This window comes from Rhinatrema bivittatum, chromosome 10 (genome assembly GCF_901001135.1).
Source record: "Rhinatrema bivittatum chromosome 10, aRhiBiv1.1, whole genome shotgun sequence".
NCBI classification, from domain to species: domain Eukaryota; kingdom Metazoa; phylum Chordata; class Amphibia; order Gymnophiona; family Rhinatrematidae; genus Rhinatrema; species Rhinatrema bivittatum.
In genome coordinates this window covers 125,138,060-125,161,504 of record NC_042624.1, presented here as the reverse complement: position 1 = coordinate 125,161,504, position 23,445 = coordinate 125,138,060, and the positions used below count along the sequence as shown (strand labels likewise).

The 23,445-nt window shown below is 48.8% G+C and overlaps 1 protein-coding gene across 4 annotated transcripts in view; it reads left to right on the top strand.

Annotated features, from left to right (window-relative positions):
* KDM4A (lysine demethylase 4A) overlaps positions 1-23,445 on the top strand; it is a 106,391-nt gene that overhangs the window by 38,637 nt on the left and 44,309 nt on the right. For all 4 annotated transcript variants that reach the window (XM_029618738.1, XM_029618739.1, XM_029618743.1 and 1 more), the window contains exons 10-11: positions 8,412-8,605; positions 8,976-9,325. In XM_029618738.1, the coding sequence (XP_029474598.1) occupies positions 8,412-8,605; positions 8,976-9,325 (544 nt within the window). The remainder of the gene's footprint in view (positions 1-8,411; positions 8,606-8,975; positions 9,326-23,445) is intronic.

Sequence of the window (23,445 nt, the reverse complement as noted above, 5' to 3'; positions counted from 1 at the left end):
ATAATCACACATCTCACACTGATGCCATCATATTGCTTTCACAAAAATGGCAGATGAAACTGGCTCATATTTATACCATTTGCAAATCAAGCACATATATATTACTAAAGCCTTCAGAAATGTGTACAGAGATGTTTGTAAGTCTTCAGCATTTTTTGTTTTAAAAAAAAAAACCAAAAAACACTCCAAACTATTTCTTTAACTCACAGTTCAACAGTGTGTAATTTATGTATCCATTGCTGTTTGCAATGCAGCAAAGGTTTGTCCATATCCCCTCCATACACCCTCAAACGAGGAGTCTGAGTACAGCAAATGTTAGATCCTCAGACTCTGTCTCCAGCAGATGGTGGAGGTGCAAACTCTTGCAGTCTTAGACTTTAAAAAAAAACCAAACAAAACAGAAGATAGAAAAGTACAGGCAAAAGAGGATAAAGTTTTCTTCAAACAGCCTCCCAGGGAGGGAGGAGTTAGGTCCTGGTGGGACCATCCCCCTGGTATGTGAGGCAGGAGAGCTGATGGTCGGGGATTCCTCTTCAGCTCCTGGAGCCGTGACACCGGGGTCCCGGTTCACTCACCCTGTTTCTTTTAGTGCTGTCCAGCGCTTTCAGGCACAGCTCGAGCTTGCTGCGGTAGCTCTCCAATCTCCCTCCTCCCTCAGTGTCTTTCTTTCTGGGGCCCGTTAATACCTGCGGTCTTGGAGGAGCTGGGTATTGACGCTCCTCATGTGAGCTCTGAGTTGGGAGTAGTGGACCCGGTTATGGTGGGGCTTTGAGGTCCCACCAGGGCTTTTCCATTCCATCAGTCCGTGACTGCCTTGCTTTTCTGGGAGTGGGATCCTCCGGACACGGGGCTGAAGGTCACGTGAGCCACGGACCAGCTGTATCTGCTACCGGAGGAAGCGCTGGATCTTCTGAGGATTCCTAAGGTGGATACTTCGATCTCAGCGGTCACTAAGGAAATGACCATTCCGGTCACGGGACTGTGGCGCTCAAGGATCTTTAGGATCAGAAGCTGGTCTGTGCTGGGAGCCCTATGTGTAGCAGTTTTATGTTGAGAGCAGGTCTGCGCTGGGTTCAGCAGTTACAGATGGACAGGACCTTGTCACCTGCAGAGTCTGCGCAGGCCGAGCAGCTGGAAGCTGTTGTGGCCTATAGTGCGGATGCGCTCTGACCTTCTCCGTACTTCGAGATGCATGGTGGTGGCAGTGTCAGCTCGGAGACTCCTCTGGTTAAGAAATTGGGCGGCAGATTTTTCTTCCAAGGCACAGCCGTGGTTCACTGCCTTTTAAAGGGAAGTTGCTCTTTGGGAAGGACTTAGAAGAAATGATCAAGTCCCTCAGAGAATAACATGCATAAGCTGCTAGAGGACAAAACAAAGGCTAGAAATGGTTTTCCCTATCGCTCTCGCGGAAATCAATTCACGTCTTCCAGATCTTCAGGGTCCTCTTCTCGTCAAGGCACTGGCAGGCAGCAGTCGTGGAACCGGTCCTTTCGTGGATGCAGGCCTGGGCAAGATGGCCCCTCCCAGGGGCAGGGCAGAGTTAAATCCCCCCAATGAGGTGAGGCCGACCCACTCCTCGGTGCCAGCAATAGGGGGCCGGTTGGCTCTTTTCTACGAGGAGTGGGTCAAGATCACGTCGGATCAGTGGGTCTTAAGTGTCTCAATCTGCTCAATGGGAGGCAAAACCCAGCTGTCTGGACTAATCTGTGGTACTACAGGAAAGAAAATTAGGAATAAGAACCAATTTTCCTATTACTGCCACATTGCAGAGCAAATAATGGTAGTTCAGAAAAAAGTATTTGCAAGGTAGCCCAATGTTTACATTTCTTGAGCAAGATGAATGTCAGGTGGAAAAGGTGGTCTTCAGTATGCCACGTGTGAAATTTCGATGACAAATTCCTGTTAGCCCAACAAGTCCTAGTGTTTGCATGCCTTAATGTGGTTAGAGAATAAGCCCGATCCAGAAAGCGAGTATGCATTTGAAATGACAGATACCAGCGTGTCCGTGAAGCGTTAGGCCCGCGCACCCAGGTTGCTGTATAGGCGCTGAGTGAATAAATCACGTGTGAACCAGGGAGCATTTTTGCTGTTCTCCAATACCATGAGTATGCATGGCAACACTTTATCACACGCAGCTGACAGGCTTTTATTCCATCTATCAACTAATCCTACCTGTAATCTGCTCCAGGTTTGACCATTTAATTCTTTCCATTGACTGCACGAATGGCTGAACGAGTTTCTTTTCGCACTGCATAAAATTTTTAAGCTTCAGACCAATGGACAACTCAAACAAGATCAAACAATGGTCTGACTACAGTATCTTTTCTGTCAGGACCATGCACTAATCCAAACCATTCTTCCAAGCAAAACAATAAATCGTGTGTTCCTGTGGCTTTGCCTTCCTGCCAGCAGATGGAGACAGATTTACAGACATTGCATTATAATTTAGTGTGCCACCTGCAGTGCCTCAGTATTTCTCTGTCTCCAGCAGATGATAGATGGTGTACAACCTGAGTCTGGAGAATATAAAAAAAAAAAAAAAAATGAAGAAAACAGAAGTTTGGAGAGCCCTTCCAGGAGGTTGTTAGGTCCTGGTTGAGGTGGGTGAGCAGGGGCTTGGAGACCCTTGGTGTTATAAATTTGCTCCTCCAGAGGGGAGGAGTTAGCAATCTGTTATGAATCTGGCTGCTGAATATTCCGTTGAAGGAGGAATAGCAATCTGTTAGTGAACACCCCGCCAGGGGGCGCAGTTAGCACTCTGTTACGGATCTTGCTAAGGAGTAGCGATCTGTTAGTGCTCTGCTCCTCCAGAGGGAAAGAGTAGCAACTGTTATGCGTTGTTCCTGTAGAAAGATGAGCCAGCAACCTGTATGATCCCCACGGGGAGATAGCTATGTGATTTGGATCAGTTTCTGCAGAGAGAGGAGTTAATGGTCTGATGTGGGTTGGCTCCCACAGAGTGGCAGATAATATTGCTCTATTAGTGTAAGGAGTAGCACTTAGTAGAAATAGTGAATCCCTGGGCCAATGGCAGATGACAGCGTCCTCAAGTGGAGATCCTGGGAGGGACCACCGGCTAGGCTGGAGTATTGAGACAAACACAGATAGTAGAACCACCAGAGGTGGCAGTAGTGAGCTGATGTGCCTGGCAGGGCTGAAGTCCCTCTGATACTGGAACTATGATCTCTGAGCTGCAAGGAGAGACTATAGGTAGTGAGTAGAGAGGGTATGCTGGACATACAACCAGTGGTAGATGATACACTCACACTTGTAGATATCTATAATGTCGTCTTATGCAACAGAGAGTCTTCAGTAATCAGGAACAGGAGCCGCAGGCGAGTACTGGTTCCTATAGGCAGTCTGAAATAGAACTCACAATAACTGTGTATGGGATGGCTTCTGGAATAGAAGAGAGGCTAGAAGAGATTTAGGAACGTAGGCCCTCGTGGAGCGAGTACCGGTTCCTGTCTGTTAATCTGTAATAGTAATCCATAAGATATTGGGATGTGATATCTTCTGAGAAAGGAATTAGGAACATAGGCCCTCGTGGAGCGAGTACCGGTTCCTATCTGCAATGGTAACTCATGATCTCTGTACCTGCGATAATGTCTTAGACTGAAGGGAGCCTTAGCGATTAGGAACAAGGGCCCTCGTGGAGCGAGTGCCGGTTCCTGTCTGTAATAGGACTCACTGTGTTCACATCTGCGATCGCCTCCAGGCAATAGGAGTCTTCGGAAACCTAGGCCCTCGAGGAGCGAGTACCGGATCCCGTCCTACAATCTGAAATCAATAAGAGAGAGAGCGGAGCCCCTGAGGAGCGGGTAGTCCTGGTAAGTTTGAAAAGGCCGAGCAGTGGAGAAAGGTTTCCCCTTGCTGACTTGGATCATCGTTGCAAGTATCGTGGACTGCCGAAGCAAATCCCGATGGAGTTCCTTGCTAACTCGTTTGAGGTTAGCAAACAAAGACTTAAATTGAAAACGGATGACGTCACTACGGGGGGACGCCCCCAAGGTTCGCGCCCTTGCTGGTACAAAGTCTGGAGCGCGCGCACCCTTACGTCCTCAGGAACATGGCCGATCCATGGCGTCTAGCCAGCCCGGGGATACCGGGACCAAGAGGCGGGGAGAAGCCGCGGCTGTATCAGTCCATCTGAGCCGAAGGGAATCGCATCCCAGGTAGAGAGGGTGGAGCGAGGGCGAGAAGAGGCACGAACACAACACTTGGTTTGCTTCTGCTCTGAGGGAACGCTGAAATTGAGTGGTACATAATTCCTTATACTTTGCTCCCCTTCCCTGCCGCGCCGCGTTTCCCGGCATGGCTCCTGAAGAGAAGACCCTTGACGTGGAAGTATTTTCTTTTCTTGGGGAAAAAAAGAAAAAGCTCAAGTAGTTGGAGCCTGGGAATTGGAGGAAGCCTCTCCTGTAGCTGAGGTGGAGTTTGTGCCCAGCAGCTCAGCCTGTAAGACTGGGATTACACGTTTCCGTTGAGAAAGCCTTTAAAGATCCAGCAGGCCTGCTCAGTGGAGATAAATCTTTATTAAAAAAAAAAAAAAAAAGCAGTGGCTGTGGTTGGCAGGAGCCGGAGTTCACTTACGACATGATATTGCCACTCAGAAATGATTTTCTCTGTCACTTTTCAACGTTCCCATGCATAGGCAGAGAAAATTTGCATCGCGCTCGCTCACGTTAAAGGCAGGAGCAGAAGGCCTGGGGTGCCATGCCAGTCATTTGCGCTCAGCACGGGCTGTGTGTTTGCCACGCCAGGGAGCAAAAGGATGTGCTTGCTATTTGGCCAGCGAAAGCTTTCCCGCGTGGCTAAGGCAGAGAGTTTGTGCCACTGTTGTATGCACTCCTCTGTGTGGGAAAACCTATAAGCTGACCATAATCTGCTACTGTCATTGGTATGAGGGGGAAACGGCGTCCTCCACATGCACATTGGAGTCTCCAATAAACAGAGCTTTAGAAAACTTCAAACAAATGGAAATGAAGTACTCAACTAATGTGGTTTATTTGCTCCACCATCCAGCTCTGTGCTCTCATGACTGATTCAGTGGCAGGAGGGGACTGATTGGACGCTCTTTTCACAGATGACTTGCATCTACGTATAATTAAAACTCCATTCCCTCGTTTTATTGGAAAATCTTGTGGGCATAAATAAGTGTCACATTTCTTGTGCCAGGACTCTGTTAGCAATATATCAAGTTGATGCTGACTTATTATATTCAAAATGTAAGCTGCCTGGCATTAACTCCTCCAGCTCTATCCTTGCATGCATTAACACGTTGTTCGGAAGCTTTGTGCACCCTGACTGTTGTATTCCTTGCTACACATCTCCTATGTACGGTAACCCAGCATGTCTCCCTTGATGCTTTATAGGAATAAACTAGCATCCAAGAAACAATTGCACCTACCCTCATTGTCTACCCAACCAAATAAGGCTGAAGAATAAAGTTTCAAAACTTACACAATTTTTGGACAGAATCCCTGACCCAGTGGCCCACTCAGGGGCAGGTCCTTGGATGGAGGTCTCTCGGCACTTGACGATGTCAGAGTAGCCGACAAGGACCTTGCAGAGCCATTAGCTGAATAGGAAATGCAGGTAAGTCTCAGTGCTTCATGCAATGGGTTAAATCGGCAGGGAGAATTTAAGCACAGTTGCTTATTCCTTTTGTTTCCTTATTGCACAATACAACTTTTAGATATAGTAGCATGCACTGATGCTGAATGAGGTTGTAGTGTGGTCTATAGCTCACTGTGGGCACAAGACTGGAGAACATTGCACTATATTTTTCTGATGCCAGCAGTGTTTACATTCAGTAGCAGGATTCATGTTTCCTTCATCTCTTTCATGTAATATATGCTTGAATTCTTTTGTTTTTAGTTTTCACCAGATAAAAGCATGGCATAAGAGCTTGTTACAAAATGGCAGCGGTCTTATTCCGTAAGCTGGGGCTAAGAATTGAATGTATTGACCAGAGATGTTTGGTGTCAGGATTAATGGTTTATGCTTTTCACCCTGGCTACTTCCATCTCCGCGTTTGTTGTTTTTCACTTCTCCCTCTGTTCTGAACATGGATTGGCACCAAGGGCTTTCCCAGCCTTAATCATACAAAACCAAGGATTGCTGCCCTTCCTCAATGTGTGCTCCCTAGCCCTCCTGACTTGAGTGATGAGGGGAGTGTAGTTTGACTAGAAAGAAATCCACTAGCAAGCCTTATGGCTTGAAACAGAAGAGGTTTGTCATTCTGTATTGCTTGAATACCTCCTCCCCTGTCCAGAGTGCAGCTGCACGTCTCACACTCCTGCCGAAGGAAGCCCAATGGCTGTACAGCCTTTTCTCGCAGGACGTCCTCCCCTGTCCAGAGTGCAGCTGCACGTCTCACACTCCTGCCGAAGGAAGCCCAATGGCTGTACAGCCTTTTCTCGCAGGACGTCCTCCGCTGTCCAGAGTGCAGCTGCACGTCTCACACTCCTGCCGAAGGAAGCCCAATGTCTGTACAGCCTATTCTCGCAGGACTTCCTCCCCTGTCCAGAGTGCAGCTGCACGTCTCACACTCCTGCCGAAGGAAGCCCAATGGCTGTACAGCCTTTTCTCGCAGGACTTCCTCCCCTGTCCAGAGTGCAGCTGCACGTCTCACACTCCTGCAGAAGGAAGCCCAATGGCTGTACAGCCTTTTCTCGCAGGACTTCCTCCCCTGTCCAGAGTGCAGCTGCACGTCTCACACTCCTGCAGAAGGAAGCCCAATGGCTGTACAGCCTTTTCTCGCAGGACGTCCTCCGCTGTCCAGAGTGCAGCTGCACGTCTCACACTCCTGCAGAAGGAAGCCCAAATGGCTGTACAGCCTTTTCTCGCAGGACGTCCTCCGCTGTCCAGAGTGCAGCTGCACGTCTCACACTCCTGCAGAAGGAAGCCCAATGGCTGTACAGCCTTTTCTCGCAGGACGTCCTCCCCTGTCCAGAGTGCAGCTGCACGTCTCACACTCCTGCAGAAGGAAGCCCGATGTCTGTACAGCCTTTTCTCGCAGGACTTCCTCCTCTGTCCAGAGTGCAGCTGCACGTCTCACACTCCTGCAGAAGGAAGCCCAATGGCTGTACAGCCTTTTCTCGCAGGACTTCCTCCTCTGTCCAGAGTGCAGCTGCACGTCTCACACTCCTGCAGAAGAAAGCCCAATGGCTGTTCAGCCTTTTCTCACAGGACTTGCTTCGATTGTGCTTTCCCATCAAGCCTAGTCCTGTCTCGTGCAACCTCGTGGATAAAAGCAGTGCCTGCATGCTTACTCTTTTGTGGTGCTCATTGCAGCCCACAGTTGAGTTTCAGGCCCTGGTGATTTTTCCACTTTCCACTAGATTTCATGATAGGGTGGTGCTCTGCTCACACCTGACTTTCTGCCGAAAGTGGGGACTGATTTCCACCCTAAATCAGTGAATCGTTCTGCCAGGGACTGGCGAGCTACCTTCCTTAAATTACTTGGACAGAGGGGGGGGGGCTTCAGAAAATCAAGGAGCAGAGGGGATGGGTGATAGACGCTTTAATTCCATGAGTCAGCCCTATAGCTGGTCTGTCACTTTCAGAAGGTTACCAGTATGAAATGTATCTTAACCTTTTTTATTTTATTAAAACTAAAGCCTTCCCTCTCCTAGCCTGCCCACAATCTCCCCACTACTACAGTGAATACCCTCGCCCCATAGACATCTTCCAGTTGGGACTGGTCCTGAGGCCTGATCCCTGGGAGGGGGCTCTGCCCTCAGGCCCTATGGAAGCCCCACCTCCTCCTGGCTTCTTTATAGAAGATGGGGCAGCGGAGCAGAGCAGATGCGCTGCCCCCTCCTCCCAAAATGGAGCCTCAGGACCAGCCCCACCTGGAAACGTTGGCTGAGCAGAGGGGGAAGTTTAAGAAAAATCTCTGGTTGTGGTGCAGAGTGCACTGTGGGTCTTGCATCCTCGTCATCCTCATACGATGACTGTCACTCTGCAGACAGGCAGAAATACCCCTGGGGACCAGTGCCAGTCCATGAAGCGCTGTCCTAGGGCCCATGCCCATGAGGTGAAGCAGCTCTCTCCGACCTGTTCCAACCCATTCATTCTTCCTGTCCTAGAGTCCAGCACCTGTGACATGGTGAGCCTGCGTGTCTTCAGCGAAAGCAAAGTTGCTCACCTAGAAGTGTTTGCTGAAGACAGCAGTTCCCTGGTTACAGTCCCTCCTTCCTGTCTGTGGGAGTTGCCTCCCTCATATATTGTCTATAAATGGGAAGGAATGGAGAAGCTATGGTCCTGCCACAATGCAGGAAGTTCCATGTGTGCATAGCAGAGGCTTCTACTCCTTCCAGAACGCCAGAATTGCTTTCTGCTCAGGGCTGCGCACAATCACAGAAAACGTGTTACATGTAGTAACTTTGCCTTCTCGTTTTTAGCCTGGCAAAACACCGAATAGGAACCAAGAGGCACCGGGTGTGTTTAGAAGTGCCACAGGAAGTGAGCGAGAGTGATGCCTTTAGCAAAGAGGAACTGGGCTCCATGCAGTATGAGGTGCAGGTGCCTGCAGGGGAAAACACTGTCTCTCCCACAGAGGCCAACGCAGAGAGTGAGGACCGTTCAGTGCCTACAGGTAAGCTTGTGCTGCATCTCCTTGGGGCTGATTCAGGACAGGCACCTTTACCCTGCCCTTGTCAAGGAGAATCCAACAAGGCTGTGGAGAGCAGAAGCAACTTTAGGGCAGTTTGAGGCATTAGCTAAATGCTTTGAAGGCCCAGTACTTGTGGTGCAAATGAGCACGAACACTGACCCAAGAGAAATGCATGCGATGCAGACTGTAGATTAAGCATTCTTCTGTGGTGATACGGCTCCTACCCGCTATATCTTTCTCTGCTGTCAGTGGAAGGACTGACCCTGGCCTGCTGCCACCTGCAGTAAGAGGATTCTCCCAGCCTACCATTGCTTGCTCTCTGCAATTTTATGTATTTTATTGTTCTTTTCAGAGTCCACAGAGTCCACTGAAACAAAGTCTGAGGAATGTCAAAATTCAAGACTGGAGGAAGAAAATGATCAGCAGGAAGAGAGCACAGCTTTAGACTTGTCCATGCCACCCACTTTGCCCAGAGAGCATCTTTTGACTGTCTACAAGAGCAACCCTTCCAACAGCCCCCCATCCATCTCACCAGCATATTCCCCATCTTCAGACTATGAACTGGCAGAGCCACTTCACAGAGCCGCCAGCCCTGCCAAGGCCTTGATCGTTCACAGCTACGCCAAGGGAGAAGATAGTATCATGGACCAAGATCAGGGCAGCAGCAAGAAAGCCAGCATAGCTGAAGCAGGAATGGAAGAGGTGAGACCTGGGGAAGGGAGTGGGCCTGCGTAGGGAGCAGTGTGCTGCTAACTGAGAAAGCAGAGATGGGACGAGTTATGTTACAGGCCAAAGGATTTCAGTGACGGCCAAAGCAGAAACAGCCTAGATCAGTGGTTTCCAAAGCTATCCTGGAGGATCCCTAGCCTGTCAGGCTTTAGGATATCTACAATAAACTATCCATGAAAGAAATGTACATGCTGTACCCGCACAGTAATCAAACTTTCTCTCTTGCCTATTCATTGTGGAGATCTTGAAAACCTGACCCGCAGGATGGGTGTGGGAACCTCTGGCCTAGATTCAGAAGTGTCGTGTGGGGGGGAACGCAATGAAGTTACTGGGTAAGATATTTAAAACTGAGAAATGTTTTTACTCGGTGCATAATTAAGCTGTAGAACTCGTTGTCAGAGGATGTGATGAAAGTTATTAGTATAGTTGCATTTAAAAAAGGTTTGGTCAGGGTCACATGATGTGATGGAGGTGTAAGACGTAAGTCTGATCAGCTCTGCATCCCCACCTCCTTTTTTTTGCTTTAAAACCAGGCTAATTTAGGACTTACAAGCAAAATACTGGGAGCTCCTTTTAGACCAATCAGGTGCAGTCGAAGTGCAAGCTTTTTCGTAGGAGATCGGCAGACGTTATGGCCTCAAAACAGCAGCACTAGGAGAAGGGAAAAACTAAAGCTGCGACAGAGTGTGGTGGTGACTCGTAGCACTCCTCCATCTCCAGAATCAGGGATCCAGAGCTGCAGAAGTAGCAGCAGCAGTCGTGGCTGCTTTAGAGTCCAAGTTCAAAAAGGTTTATGCTAAATTTTACAAAGTATTTATGCTTCTGACTGATTTGTGTAAGCAAATGCAGGAGATGCAGCAAAATGTCCAATTTAACAGATCGCGTGCACACTTTAGAAAGTTTCCCTCAAAGCAGATCATGATCAGCAAGCTCTCAAACTCGACGATCTAGAAAATAGGTCGCAAAGGGGCAACTTGCGATTTATTAGATTCCCCAAATATATCCACGATCATGAATTAGCTGGGGTTTTAGAAGAGTGGCTGCCACGTGCCCTGCCACTTAATAAAAAATGTGACTAACTTAGATTCCTGTACGTACCCGGATCAGTCCAGAACGTGGGTTGAGCCTCCTGTCCAGCAGGTGGAGACAGAGAAAAACTGAAAGGGTCTCCTATATCAGGACAGAGCCTACCCTGCAGCCCTTCAGTACTCGTCTGTCTCCAGCAGCTGAACCTACGGTTCCCCTTCTTCTTCTTCCCTTAGTTTTCCTGAGGAGATTTTCTTTACTTCTGGTCTCTCCGCTCTGCTGGGAGCCTGGCGGAGGGGGGGGTGGCTTGCCCATCCTAGGCCCCTTTTTCCCGGTGACATCTGGGGTGATACTGGTGGTCCAGTCCCTCCCCCATTATCTAGCTCTCCACTGTACAACAGGACCCTCTCAGGGAGTGGTTTTCCCCTGGCTTAGCTGAGCAGTTTAAAAAAATAAATAAAAAGGCTACAAGCAGGGCTGTATTTGTTGTATTTGTAACTTTTTAAGAACTGTGGACAGCTCCGGCAGAGTTCAGTAGCTGCCTCCGCTGACCGACTTCAGCCCTGCACAGCTCGGCTGTTTTTACTTTTTTAGCGATTTTTTTTTCTTCAGCGCTGATGCCGCGTTCCAGCGCCTGTAAAGCAAGTGGAGAGTCTGCCACACGTTTTTCCCGCGGAGGTCTCTGTTCAGGTGCCTACCGGGTGGGGAGGGTCCCTCATCGGTCCCCTTGCCCATATCTACCCATGGGCGAGTTCCCGCCGCGTGGCCAGGCCAATCCCGGCCCGGGGAACGGCGGACATCTTGGAAGCGGGCTCAAATGCAGAATCGGATGTGCCAGGAGGAAGGTGAGCCCGATTTTTTTTTTTTTTTTTTCAGTTTCTCCTCCTGATTTAAGCCCCCCTCATACCCCGATGGGTTACCTGACCTTTCCCTACACCCCCCCCCCCCCCCCGGAAGTCTGTCTTGTTTCTCCGCGGAGTTTGTGCTTCTTATCCTATTTAGCCAGCTTACAGCAGGAGGATCCATCCCTGGACCCCTCCCTCCACCAAAAAACTCGCAAATTTCTCCTCCGCAACCTCAGACGCTGGAGGGCCAGGGCTCGGTTAGGGTTGTCCCGGGGGTCCCGCTGCCGGTCCCAATTCCAGATACGGATGTTGACCTGCGGCTTCCTAACCCCCCCTCGAAGGGGGACGATCCTCGGGTGCTACGCTTATTTCAAAAGGAGGAGCTAGAACCGCTCATTCCCTTCATTTTGCAGGAACTGGGAATTGTTGCCCCTGGCGGATATGGTTATAGCCGCAATGCCTGCCAACGTGGACCCGGTCCTGGCGGGACATAGGGTTCTTCATGTACTTTTCCTTTTCACCCTATGCATAAGCTGATGCTCCTTGGGGAATGGGAGTCCCCTGAGGCGGGACTCCGAGTGGGGAGGGCTATGGACAAGCTCTACCCCCTTCCTGAGGACTGCTTGAATCTACTTAAGATGCCCAAGGTAGATTCTTCTGTCATGGCGGTTACCAAACTCACCACCATCCCGATGGTTGGGGCTACGGCTCTAAAGGATGTCCAGGACCGCAAGTTGGAATTTTATCTCAAACGCATATTTGAGGTCCTGTCCTTGGGAGTTCGGGCGACAATCTGTAGCAGTCTCATGCAGAAGGCAAGGCTCAGTTGGGTTCAACAATTACTCAGCTCCCAAGACCTCCTGTCTGCAGAGGCGGAGCAGGCGGCTCACTTGGAGCGATTTTGTATGGGGCAGACGCCCCATACGATCTTCTGTGAGTGCAAGCCAAGGCAATGGTCTTCGCGGTCTCGGCCAGGCGCCTCCTCTGGCTGAGAAATTGGTCTGCAGACACCTCTTCCAAAGCACAATTGGGAACCCTTCCCTTCAAGGGCTAGTTGTTTTTGGTGAGGACCTAGAGCAACTTATCAAATCCCTGGGAGAAAATAAGGTTCATAAGTTGCTGGAGGACCACCCGAAACAGTCGAAGCCCTTCTTACCCTCTCGCACTAGATTTAGGGGGCAACGCCATTTTTCCACCAGGGCAAGGGGCTAGTTCCTGAGGGGTAATGCTTCCCGATCTCAATCCTGGTCTCATTCCTTTCGGGGATGTCAGCCCTTCAGGGATAGTAACCAGCAACACTCTGTCACCAAGTCCTCCTCTCAATGAGATGGAGCCGGCTCATTCCTCCATTCAAGACTTAGGTGGACGACTGTCCCAGTTTCTCAGGGAATGGGCCACCATAACGACGGATCAGTGGGTCCTAGAGGTGATAGAAAAAGGCTACGCGTTAGAATTTGCTCGCGACCTACCGGATCTTCACCTGATCTCCCCGTGCGGAAGTCGAAAGAGGCCTGCTGGAAATGGGGGCCATAGTCCGTCCCAGTGGAAGAACAAGGGTCCGGCCAATATTCCATCTACTTTGTCGTGCCCAAAAGGGAAGGGCTCCTTTCGTCCAATTTTGGATCTCAAGCACATCAACCGGGCTCTCAAGGTTCCCCATTTTCGGATGGAATCCTTGAGGGCGGTGATAGCGGCAGTTCGATCCAGAGAATTCTTGGCCTCGCTCGATCTGACGGAGGCCTACTTACACATCCCGATTCGCTGTGACCACCAGCGGTATCTTCGGTTCGTGATACTGGGCCAACGTTTTCAGTTTCGAGCACTCCCCTTTGGTCTTGCCACGGTACCGTGCACTTTCACCAAGGTAATGGTGGTAGTGGCGGCCACCCTGCGTCGAGACGGAGTCCTAGTCCATTCTTACCTGGACGATTGACTCATCTGGGCCAAATCAAAGTCTCTTTGCCAGCTAGAGGTCAGCAAGGTCCTGTTGTGTCTGACCTCTCTGGGGTGGGTCATCAACTTTCCCAAGAACAAGCTTCAACCCTCCCAGACATTGGAATTCCTGGGGGAGCAATTAGACACTCGAGGAGGCAGGGTGTTTCTTCCGGAGGACCGATCGCTCAAACTCAGGGGCCAAGTGTGCAGTTTTCTCTCTTGCCCTGCCAACGGCCTGGGATTATCTTCAGGTTCTGGGGTCCATGGCCTCCACTATCAGTCTGGTCCCCTAGGCTTTTGCACATCTGCGGCCGTTACAGAAAGCCTTGCTATCCTGCTGGAAACCGGTATCGGAACAGTTTGATGCCCCTGCTGCTCTGAGTCTACCGTCGCAGAACTGCAGTGGTGGCTATCGCCTGCCCATCTTCAGAAGGGGATGTCCCTTCTGACACAGCAGTGGATCGTGGTAACAACAGACGCCAGCCTCTCCAGCTGGGGAGCAGTATGCCAGACCCAGTCTGCTCAATGGAATTGGTCTCCGACCCAATCTTGCTGGCACATCAATCGACTGGAAGTTCGAGTGGTCCGACTTACACTCAAGGCCTTCCTTCCCCTACTCCTCCACAAGGCGGTACGGGTCCTGTTGGACAATTCCACCACTGTAGCCTACATCAATCCACAAAGGGGCACCTGGAGTCGCCTAGTCGCTCTGGAAGCCAGTAGGCTCTTCGCGTGGGCAGAACATCACCTAGAGCACTTAGCGGCGTGGTATAGTGTACTCCTGATAGCAGTTGGAGACGGATCAGATTTCAATCTGATGTCAGCCCTAGTACATATACCCCTGCAGGAAGTGCAGCTCTTCAGTATTTTCCGTCTCCACAGCAATTATGGACTCTATGCATGCTAGCACAGCGTTTAGACTAATTTTACCAAACAAAACCAAATTAAGAAAAAATCTTACCTCTACAGACGAGCCCCGCTCCCCTGCGGTGACACCCTCTGGTCCCTCCCCCAGTTAAGAATTCCCGAGGTGATTTCCGTGATCCCTCGGAGGTAAGCCTCGGTCCGGCGGCCGACCCTCGGCAGGAACCTAGCCCCTTACATAGGGTGAGGCTGAGAGGCAGTGGGTGCAACCTTAAGCGCCGCGGTGAAGGCTTTTTCCCTCTCCCCCCTCAGCTAAAGACCGCCCGGAACGAAACCGGGAAGCGCCGAGACAAGGTAAGGTAGAAATCTATTTAAAAGTCTCCGGTCTCCGAAGCTCGAGGAGATGCGCAGGTCGCCAGCCGGGACCAGTGCTACTGGGTTCATCTGCCTTAGCAGGGCTAGACCCCGGTCAGATCCGAGGACCCTCCCACGTGGAGACCCTCCGAGGTGGTCACCATATCGTCCGCGTGGTTGCTGTCACCATTTTGGCGCTTTTCGCCACCCTGTCCGCCGTTTCGATCCGTGCGCACAGAGGCGAGCCGTGTGCACAAATGCCTTGTGCGCACAATATCGGGCGCACAAGCAACGTACATAACCATGTGCTTACTGTGCCAGGTGCATAATTTCGACCTGTGCGCACACCACGCACATCTCCCTGCACGCACGCACCAAACCTATGAGCGCAACTTCGACGCACACCGGAGCGCACAAGCCATAGCACCGCCTGAAAATAAACTCAAAGCTCAGGGCCTTTGCCCAGCATGCCACATTAGAGCTGCACAGCATGAGGAGGCCACGGCCCTGTGTATACAATGCGAAGAGGCCCTAGTGGACCCAACTCATGGCCCTCTCCAGCCGGTACCGGATCCCAGCCTCTCGAACAGTACGCCAAACCTAGCATTACACAGCAGGACCCCCTCAAACGGGCCCCCCCCCCCCCCCCCCCCCCCCGGGACACGGCAACCCCTAGTCTAGACCCAGCCTCTATCTCCTGGGTGGAATTCTTCAAAGGTCTGCATACCTTCGTCCACATGCAACCGGGGCCTCCTATAATGCGGACACAGGCTCCACCAGAGGACATCAATATGCCAGGACCCTCTATGCCCAGGGAAGTGATCCCACCGCCCAGAAGCCCCACCTTCGGGGACACTGACATCTCAGATGAGGAGTCAGAATCCCTGGAGGAAGGGGAACTCCCTCCGGGGACAGAACCCCATCGAACAATGAGATGCTTCTTCACCAAGGACGAGTTTCCAGACCTGGTCACACACAGCTTAAAAGAGCTCGCCATCCCGGGCACAAGTGCCTCGGGGAACCTAAGATGAACCCACTATTAGAGGGACTCCGTCAGACCTCCCGCCATTTCCCACTATTACAAGCCATCCAGCAAATAATTGACCTAGAATGGGATGCCCCAGAAACTACATTCATAGGGGGCCGGGCTCTGGCAGCCGTGTACCCTCTGGACCCAGCCGCCAAAGATCTCCTGGCATGTCCGAAAGTGGATGCCATGGTCTGCGTGGTCTTGAAGCACACTACTATCCTGGTGGAGGGAGGAGCAGCACTCAAGGATGCTCAAGACAGACGTCTGGAATCTATCCTCAAGCAGTCCTTTGACGTCTCCGCTATGTCTTTATAGATCGCGGCCTACTGTGCCGTGGTGACACGCGCCTGCTTAGCACAGACCAGGAACAACACTCCTGGGGAGGCCCTGGAACCAGCTGTATCATTCCTCGCGGACGCCACTTCGGATCTGGTACGCACAGCAGCTAGAGGAGTCTCATCCGCCGTGGCAGCCAGAAGACAAATCTGGCTCCGAAACTGGTCAGCCGATGCATCCTCCAAAAAGACTCACAAGAATGCCTTTCAAGGGAACACTCCTGTTCGGAAGCGAACTAGAGAAACTAGCCAACAAATGGAGCGAGTCCCCACTGCCGCGGCTACCGGAGGACAGGAATAAGAGAAACCAGCGATCCTTCCCCCGGACCTCCAGGGGCAGAGGATCACAGCGCTTCAACCCATATACAAGCCTTTTCGACAGCAGGCCCTTCCATCTGGAATAGTATCCCATCAAACCTCAGACTGGAGCCATGCCTATTAACTTTCAGGAAAAATCTTAAAACCTGGCTCTTTCTCCAAGCCTTCCCTGAACCACCAGACAATCACTAGCTGGCCTTCTTTCTTACCCAGTCTGTCACTCCGTTTCTCAAAGAAAAAAATAAATGGACTCTTAGACTTCAGATTAAAGCACCGTTCTTAAGTTTGTAACTTGTACACTCTACGGTAAAATTACTTTACTGGCCTTTTCTTCTTTCCAGCTTGTTGCAAGCTTCCAAGTTCTCGCCCCCTGTTGATTGTAACTTTGACTTATTCCTGCTTTGGTTATCTTTCGTTTACGTGAATTTGTTACTCTAGTTTTTTTCCCTTTGTTAAACTGTAAACCGATCCGATATGGTAATCTACTATGAAGGTCGGTATATAAAATTGTTAAATAAATAAATAAATATCAAGCTGACCACCCCGCAGGCCGGAGCCAGTCCTTTCGGAACAAGCACAATAAAAGGGGAGCCAGCTCGGGCCCAGGCCCTAGCTGCACTCCACAATGAAAATCAGCCAACCCATCCAAAGGAAGAAGCCATAGGGGGCAGACTTGCCCTATTCTAACAAAGATGGGTTGAGAGAACTTTGGACAAGTGGGTCCTATCCATCATTCGAGAGGGATATTACCTGGATTTCCACCACCTCCCTTCGGACAAGTTTGTGGAATCTCCCTGCCACGACCCTTCCAAGAGAATGGCAGTGGAAGCTACACTGACCAGTTTACTAGCCTTAGAGTCTCTAACACCGGTGCCCCCACAACAAATAAGTACTGGCCATTATTCCATCTATTTTATTGTCCCCAAGAAAGAAGGAACATTCAGACCTATCCTGGACCTCAAGGCGGTCAACCGTCACCTGAAGATTCCTCGCTTCCGCATGGAAACCCTATGCTCGGTAATAAGGGCGATACAACCGGGAGAGTTCCTTACATCCTTGGATCTGTTGGAAGCCTGCCTACACATTCCAATCCATCAAGAGCAGCAACACTGAGGAAGGAAGGAATATGCGTGCACCTTTATCTAGACGATTGGCTGATCAGAGCGAAATCCCCAGAGGAAAGCCACCAGGCAACCAACAGAGTCAAAACTCTACTGCAGAGCCTTGGGTGGGTGGTCAACACAAACAAGAGCTGCCTGCAGCCCTCCCAATCTCTAGAATTCTTGGGAGTCCGGTTCGACACTAAACAAGACAAGGTCAATCTGACACAGACAAGAAGATCAAAACTGATGACCCAGTTACGAACCTTGTTGAGCGAACTTCGCCCCACAGCATGGGATTATCTACAAGTTCTCTGCTTCATGGCATCCACACTGGAAGTAGTCCCATGGGCACGAGCTCACATGAGACCCTTACAATGCTCACTACTATCACGATGGAATCTGCTGTCCCAGAACTACACCGTACGGCTTCAGCTCATGGACAGAGTTCGGGCCCAACTATGATGGTGGCTACAAGAAGCCCATCTGAGACGGGGAACGAGACTATTCTCACCAACCGGGATCCTACTCACCACGGATGCCAGCCTACGAGGATGGGGAGCACACTGCCAGGAGCTTAACCGCCCAAGGGCAATGGATCGAAGAAGAGTTGGGATGGAACATCAATCGCCTAGAAGCCTGGGTAGTCAGACTAGCCTGCCTAAGGTTGGGTCACAGACTCAGAGACAAAGCGGTCAGAGTAATTTCAGACAACGCCACAACAGTGGCCTACATCAACCGTCGGGGCGGAACCAGAAGCCAACAGGTGTCTCTGGAAATAGACCTCCTAATGTCATGGGTGGAAGTGAATCTTCAAGAGATCTTGGGAAAGACAATGTCTTGGCAGACTACCTCAGCAGAGAAAGTCTAGATCCAGGAGAATGGAAGCTGTCGACCACAGAATTCCAATTGATAGTAAACCGTTGGGGAACACCAACCATGGACCTCCTGGCAAACTGGTCCAACACCCAAGTACCCAGTTTCTTCAGCCACAGGCAGGGACCCCAGTCCCAGGGAATCGATACCCTGGTACAGACCTGGCCACAGGAGACTCTATTATATACCTTCCTGCCGTGGCCCCTATTTCTTGCGGATAAGCAGGTTGAATTAGACATGACAACTGGGGACGTCCCTCTGGTCCTCTAGGTGGTGGAGCTCCAAAGAGCACACAGAGTTGAGCTCTGTGTGCCTGCCTGTGCATAGCACCACGTGGCTCCCAGCTTGCCTCAGTCTTGTTCTTCCGCAGGTAGCACAAAGAGCTCTGTATCTTTCAGTGCAACATTCAGGCCAATACAGTACAGTGCGCTCCGGCGCACTGTTAACCTGCGATTGGACGCGCGTTTTCCACGCGCTAGCTTTACCCCTTATTCAGTAAGGGGTAATAGCGCATCGAAAACGTGCGTCCAACCCCCCGAACCTAATAGCGCCCGCAACATTCAAATGCATGTTGATGGCCCTATTAGGCATTCCCGCGCGATTCAGAAAGCAAAATGTGCAGCCAAGCCGCACGTTTTACTTTTAGAAATTAGCGCCTACCCAAAGGTAGGCGTTAACTTCTCCGGGCACTGGGAAAGTGCACAGAAAAGCAGTAAAAACTGCTGTTCTGTGCACCCTCCAACTTAATATCATGGCGATATTAAGTCGGAGGTCCCGAAAGTTAAAAAAAAACAATTTTGAACTAGGCTCGCTGGTTGAAAACCGGACGCTCAATTTTGCTGGCGTCCGGTTTCCGAACCTGTGGCTGTCAGCGGGCTCGAACAGACACCAGCAAAATTGAGTGTCTGCTGTCAAACTCGCTGATAGCCGCCACTCCTATCCGAAAAGAGGCGCTAGGGATGCGCTAGTGTCCAGATTCATGAAAGGCGTTCTCCAACTACACCCGCCAGTACAGAAGCTGCCAGTGCCGTAGAATCTAAATCTGGTCCTGGAGCAGTTGACACTGCCAGCCTTTGAACCCATGGATAGCAGCCACATCAGATACTTCTCATGGAAGGTCCTTTTCCTAGTGACACTTACCTCAGCAAGGAGAGTTAATGAGCTCCAGGCTTTGGTCCATTATTCACCATACCTGGAGTTCTATCATGGCAAAGTGATGTTGAGGCCCCACCCATCGTTTCTTCCTAAAGTGGTGTTGGCCTTTCACCTTAATCAGACGATCAATTTGCCGACCTTCCCGAAACCACATAAGTCGGAGAAACGACTCCATATGCTGGATTGTAAATGCACCCTGGCATACTACAAGCGTCTGACACAATCCAGCCCCAGAGCCTCGCAATTGTTCGTCTCCTTCAACCCAAATGCCCCAGGGCGCCCTGTCACCAAAAGGACGCTGTCATCCTGGATTACTCAATGCATTGAATTTTGTTACAGTAGGAGAGCGGAAACCTTAGCTGCTGTGCTGAAGGCTCACCAGGTCAAGGTAGTGGCAGCCTTGATGGCACATCTAAGCGATGTGCCCATTCAGGACATCTGCAAAGCTGCCACGTGGTCGTCACTACACACCTTCACGTTACACTACTGCCTGAACCAGCAAGCAGCTGCGGATGTGGCAGGACGAGCTGTCCTACAGGCGGGTACAACAAAAGAGACCGCCTGCAAGGGAGGGCTAGGTTGAGCAAACCCTATCACACCTGCATCGAACCACAGACTACTTCTACCACCAAGGGGTGCTCAACTCGCCTAGCTTGGGGCTCCCCAGTTGTCATAGCTAATTCAACTTGCTTATCTGTGGGGAAAAAAGCAAGTTTGCTTACTGTAAATGGTGTTTTCCATGGATGGCAGGGTGGATTAGCCATGCTAACCCTCCCGCCTCCCGGGACAGTCTCTGGTCAGTGAAACTGCAAGCTTAGATAACAGACTGAGGCAAGCTGGTGATGTGCATAGGCAGGCACAGAGAGAGCTTGACTCTGTATGCTCTTTGGAGCTCCGCCATCTAGAGGACCAGAGGGACGTCCCCAGTTGTCATGGCTAATTCACCCTGCTATCATGGAAAACACAGTTTATGGTAAGCAAACTTGCTTTTCTGTGCTGCCTATACAATATATGTAGGTCTAAGCAGTTTACAAGATTTAACATACATAATTAAAATTTGACATATAAAAACAATCAAAATAAAGATAGTAAGAATACAACAATGAAATAAGCAAATTAAAAACAAACATTAACATATGGAGTTGAATATAAATAGAAAGAAAGGGCTATCATGGTTGAGGTTCGGCAAAATCTAAAGAGCAGAGGTAGGTTTTTGCGGTCTTTTTGAATTCTTTTGTGTTTGAGTAATCATATAGGGTTGGTAACGAATTCCAAAGTATGGGGCCCACTACAGAAAAAATGCATTTATGGGTGAGGTCTAGTCTTGCTATTTTGATGATTCATGTATCTAAATTTTTGTCTAGAGTGTAGTTGGCGAGGGAGTTGAGTCGCAGAAAAGAACATAACCACATGGTGGTTGTGTTTTGGAATAGATTGTAAATAATGGATAAAAACTTATGAATGCGTTGATGTATTGGTAACCAATGGAGATGTTTTAGAATTGGAGTAATTTGATCTTTTCGATTAGTGTTGGTTAATGAACGGGCTGCTGCATTCTGGACTAGCTGTAAAGGACGTATTGTCAGGCAGATCTAAGAGTGAGTTGCAGGAGTCTAAACCATTTAAGATTAAAGCTTGTAAAACAGAGCGGAAGTTGTTAGGGTACAACAATCATTTAAATTTATTTTTTTTTTACAGTTGTATTTTATAGAATAAGTTTTTAGTTACTGATGAAATATTGGCTGTCATGGATAAGTTAGAATCTATAGTAACGCCTAAGTTACATGCCTGTCTGGTTATTGGAATAGAGATGTTATCAAATATAAATTCTAAAGGTGGAGCACATGAAGAGTTGGGAATGGTTGCTAGACATAAGTCTTCAGTTTTTGCAGAATTGAGTGGGTCAATTGTGACATCCAGGTTTTTATTGATTTTAAATAGATTGAGTAGTGAAAAGGTATTATTCCAAGAGGTGGTATAAGGTAGAATAAATTGGATGTCATCTGCATATATTTTGAATTTTATGTTGACTGGAAAGATGTCAGAGTAACATGTAAATATTAAATAAAATGGCAGATAAAGCTGATCCTTGAGGGATACCAGAGTTGGTGTAATACCCATAGGAGTGGTAGTGTCTGAGATTAATTTGTTGCGGTCTGTGGGATAGAAGTGGAGAGCAGTACCATTAATCCAATGTGTTGAAGATTGGCACAAAGAATGTTATGTAGGGATGTGCAATCGTTTTTCCCGAATTAGGAGATTTCCCCGTTAGTGTGCACTGTCGGGAGTGAGCGCACACTAACCCGAAAATCAGGACCCCTGAAACACCCCCCCCCCCCCCCCGAACTGTAGGAAAAACGAAATTCCCGCGGGGGGGCCCCAAAACGAAGCCCGACATGATATTGAAACCCGAAACGCATCTCTAATGTTATCATCTAAAGTATCGAAAGCTGCTGAGATGTCGAGAAATATTACAGTGTAATGTGAATTAGAATCAAAGCCACGGATTATGGCATCAAAGGAGGAAAAAAGTAAAGATTCTGTACTGTCCCTTGAAGAATCCATGCTGGTCTGGATGTAAAACGTTATTTTCATCAATGTATTCTGTTAATTGAAGAACTACTGATTCAGTTATTTTAGCCAATGTAGTTAATGAAGCAATTGGATGGTAGAAAGATCATGGGGATCTTTTGATTTCTTTTTGGGAATTGGAAGGATTGAGGTTTGTTTTAAGATATCTGAATATACTGGAGGATAGAGAAGTTAACTAATTGTGTCAATGAAGGAGAAATAGGTTCTCTACTTTCTTTCAGTAACTGTCCAGGGCACGGATTGTAAGGACTATTTGAAATTTTCAATTTAGAATCATTAATATTTTCAGAAGGTGCATTTTTTTATAGTGGTAAGCGATCTTACAATATTGAAAAAGACTTTGCAATTGCTGCTTGTGGCTTGTATTTTTTTCTGCGTGATCCATTTGTTTTTTTATATTTATGTAGGTGTGAGAAATAGGCATCTTTTTTCTAGGAGGCGGTTTTTGCGCCAGCGACGTTCCGATTGGCACAGTTTAACTTTCATCTTATGTAAAAGAGGGAAGTACCAGGGGGCACTTAATCTAGAAGAGAGAGTGCATAGTTTTCTGGGAGCTAGTTTTTCTAGTGTACTTGAAATTGTATCATTCCATTAATGACTGTAGTTAAGTCTGTATTTAAAATTGAAGAGGTTTTAGGAAGGACAAGATTACTGAATGATTCTGGATCAATGTTTTTTCATGTTTTGGGAGTAGAGTGGGGAATCAGGATCTATTAAGTGGAGCTTGCAAGTTACTTGAATCACAAAATGGTCTGACCATGGAACAATTAGAGTGGTAGCTGTTAAACGTTTTTGGGATTATAAAAAAGATTAGGTCAAACTCTTGACCTATGAGTGGGTTGAGTGATTAATAGTGACCAACCTAGTCCTGATAAAGCATCAGATAGGTTGTTGCTGCAGGACATGGATGATTATTATAATGTAAGTTAATTTCACCAATTGTTAGTTTTAGTTAAATCAACAGGTAAAATAGTCAAAGATTCAAGCAAGGTGGATGCATCATGATTAAGGAATACAGGTGGACAATATATGATTGAAGTGGTTGTAAGCATTATTTCAAGCGGAGTGATAAATGGCAGAGATTTCTTACCTTACCTTAGTTCTTTCAGTGCTCTTAGGAAAAATAGTCTAACAAGTTTACTAATAGAAGTTAGGTGGGAAGCCAGTCTACTGGGACCTGAGTGCCTACTCATTGTACAGTGATTTGGCAACCAGTGTACTGGGAATAAAGTGCTTTGTGTCTGTTCTGAATAAGGCAGAGATTTCATAAGTATTTCTTTATCTTGAGAATTTAGGAGAAACTTGGCTACAGGAAAGCAAATGCAGTAAATTTACCTGTAGCATATTAAGCGTACAGAACTATACAGATTTTTCTAAACCCACAGAGAAACTCCCCTGACCCAACTGGTCGGAGAGAAGATCTCTTCAGCATACCACAATGCGACTCTTTCTATTGGGAAAATGGACCACTTAGTCTTACTGATTCCTAGCCTGTAACCTGCTTCCATTGCCTCCTGTCCCAGGAGTCTTATGAGAGACTTTCTCTCAACGGCCTTATCCACGTGCTTATTTCAAAGGATTGTGATGGAGCACGTGCTCTCCCTGATAATGCCATGAGGTGTACAGTGAAAGCAGCTGCTATAAAAGCGCCAAAAGCAGAATA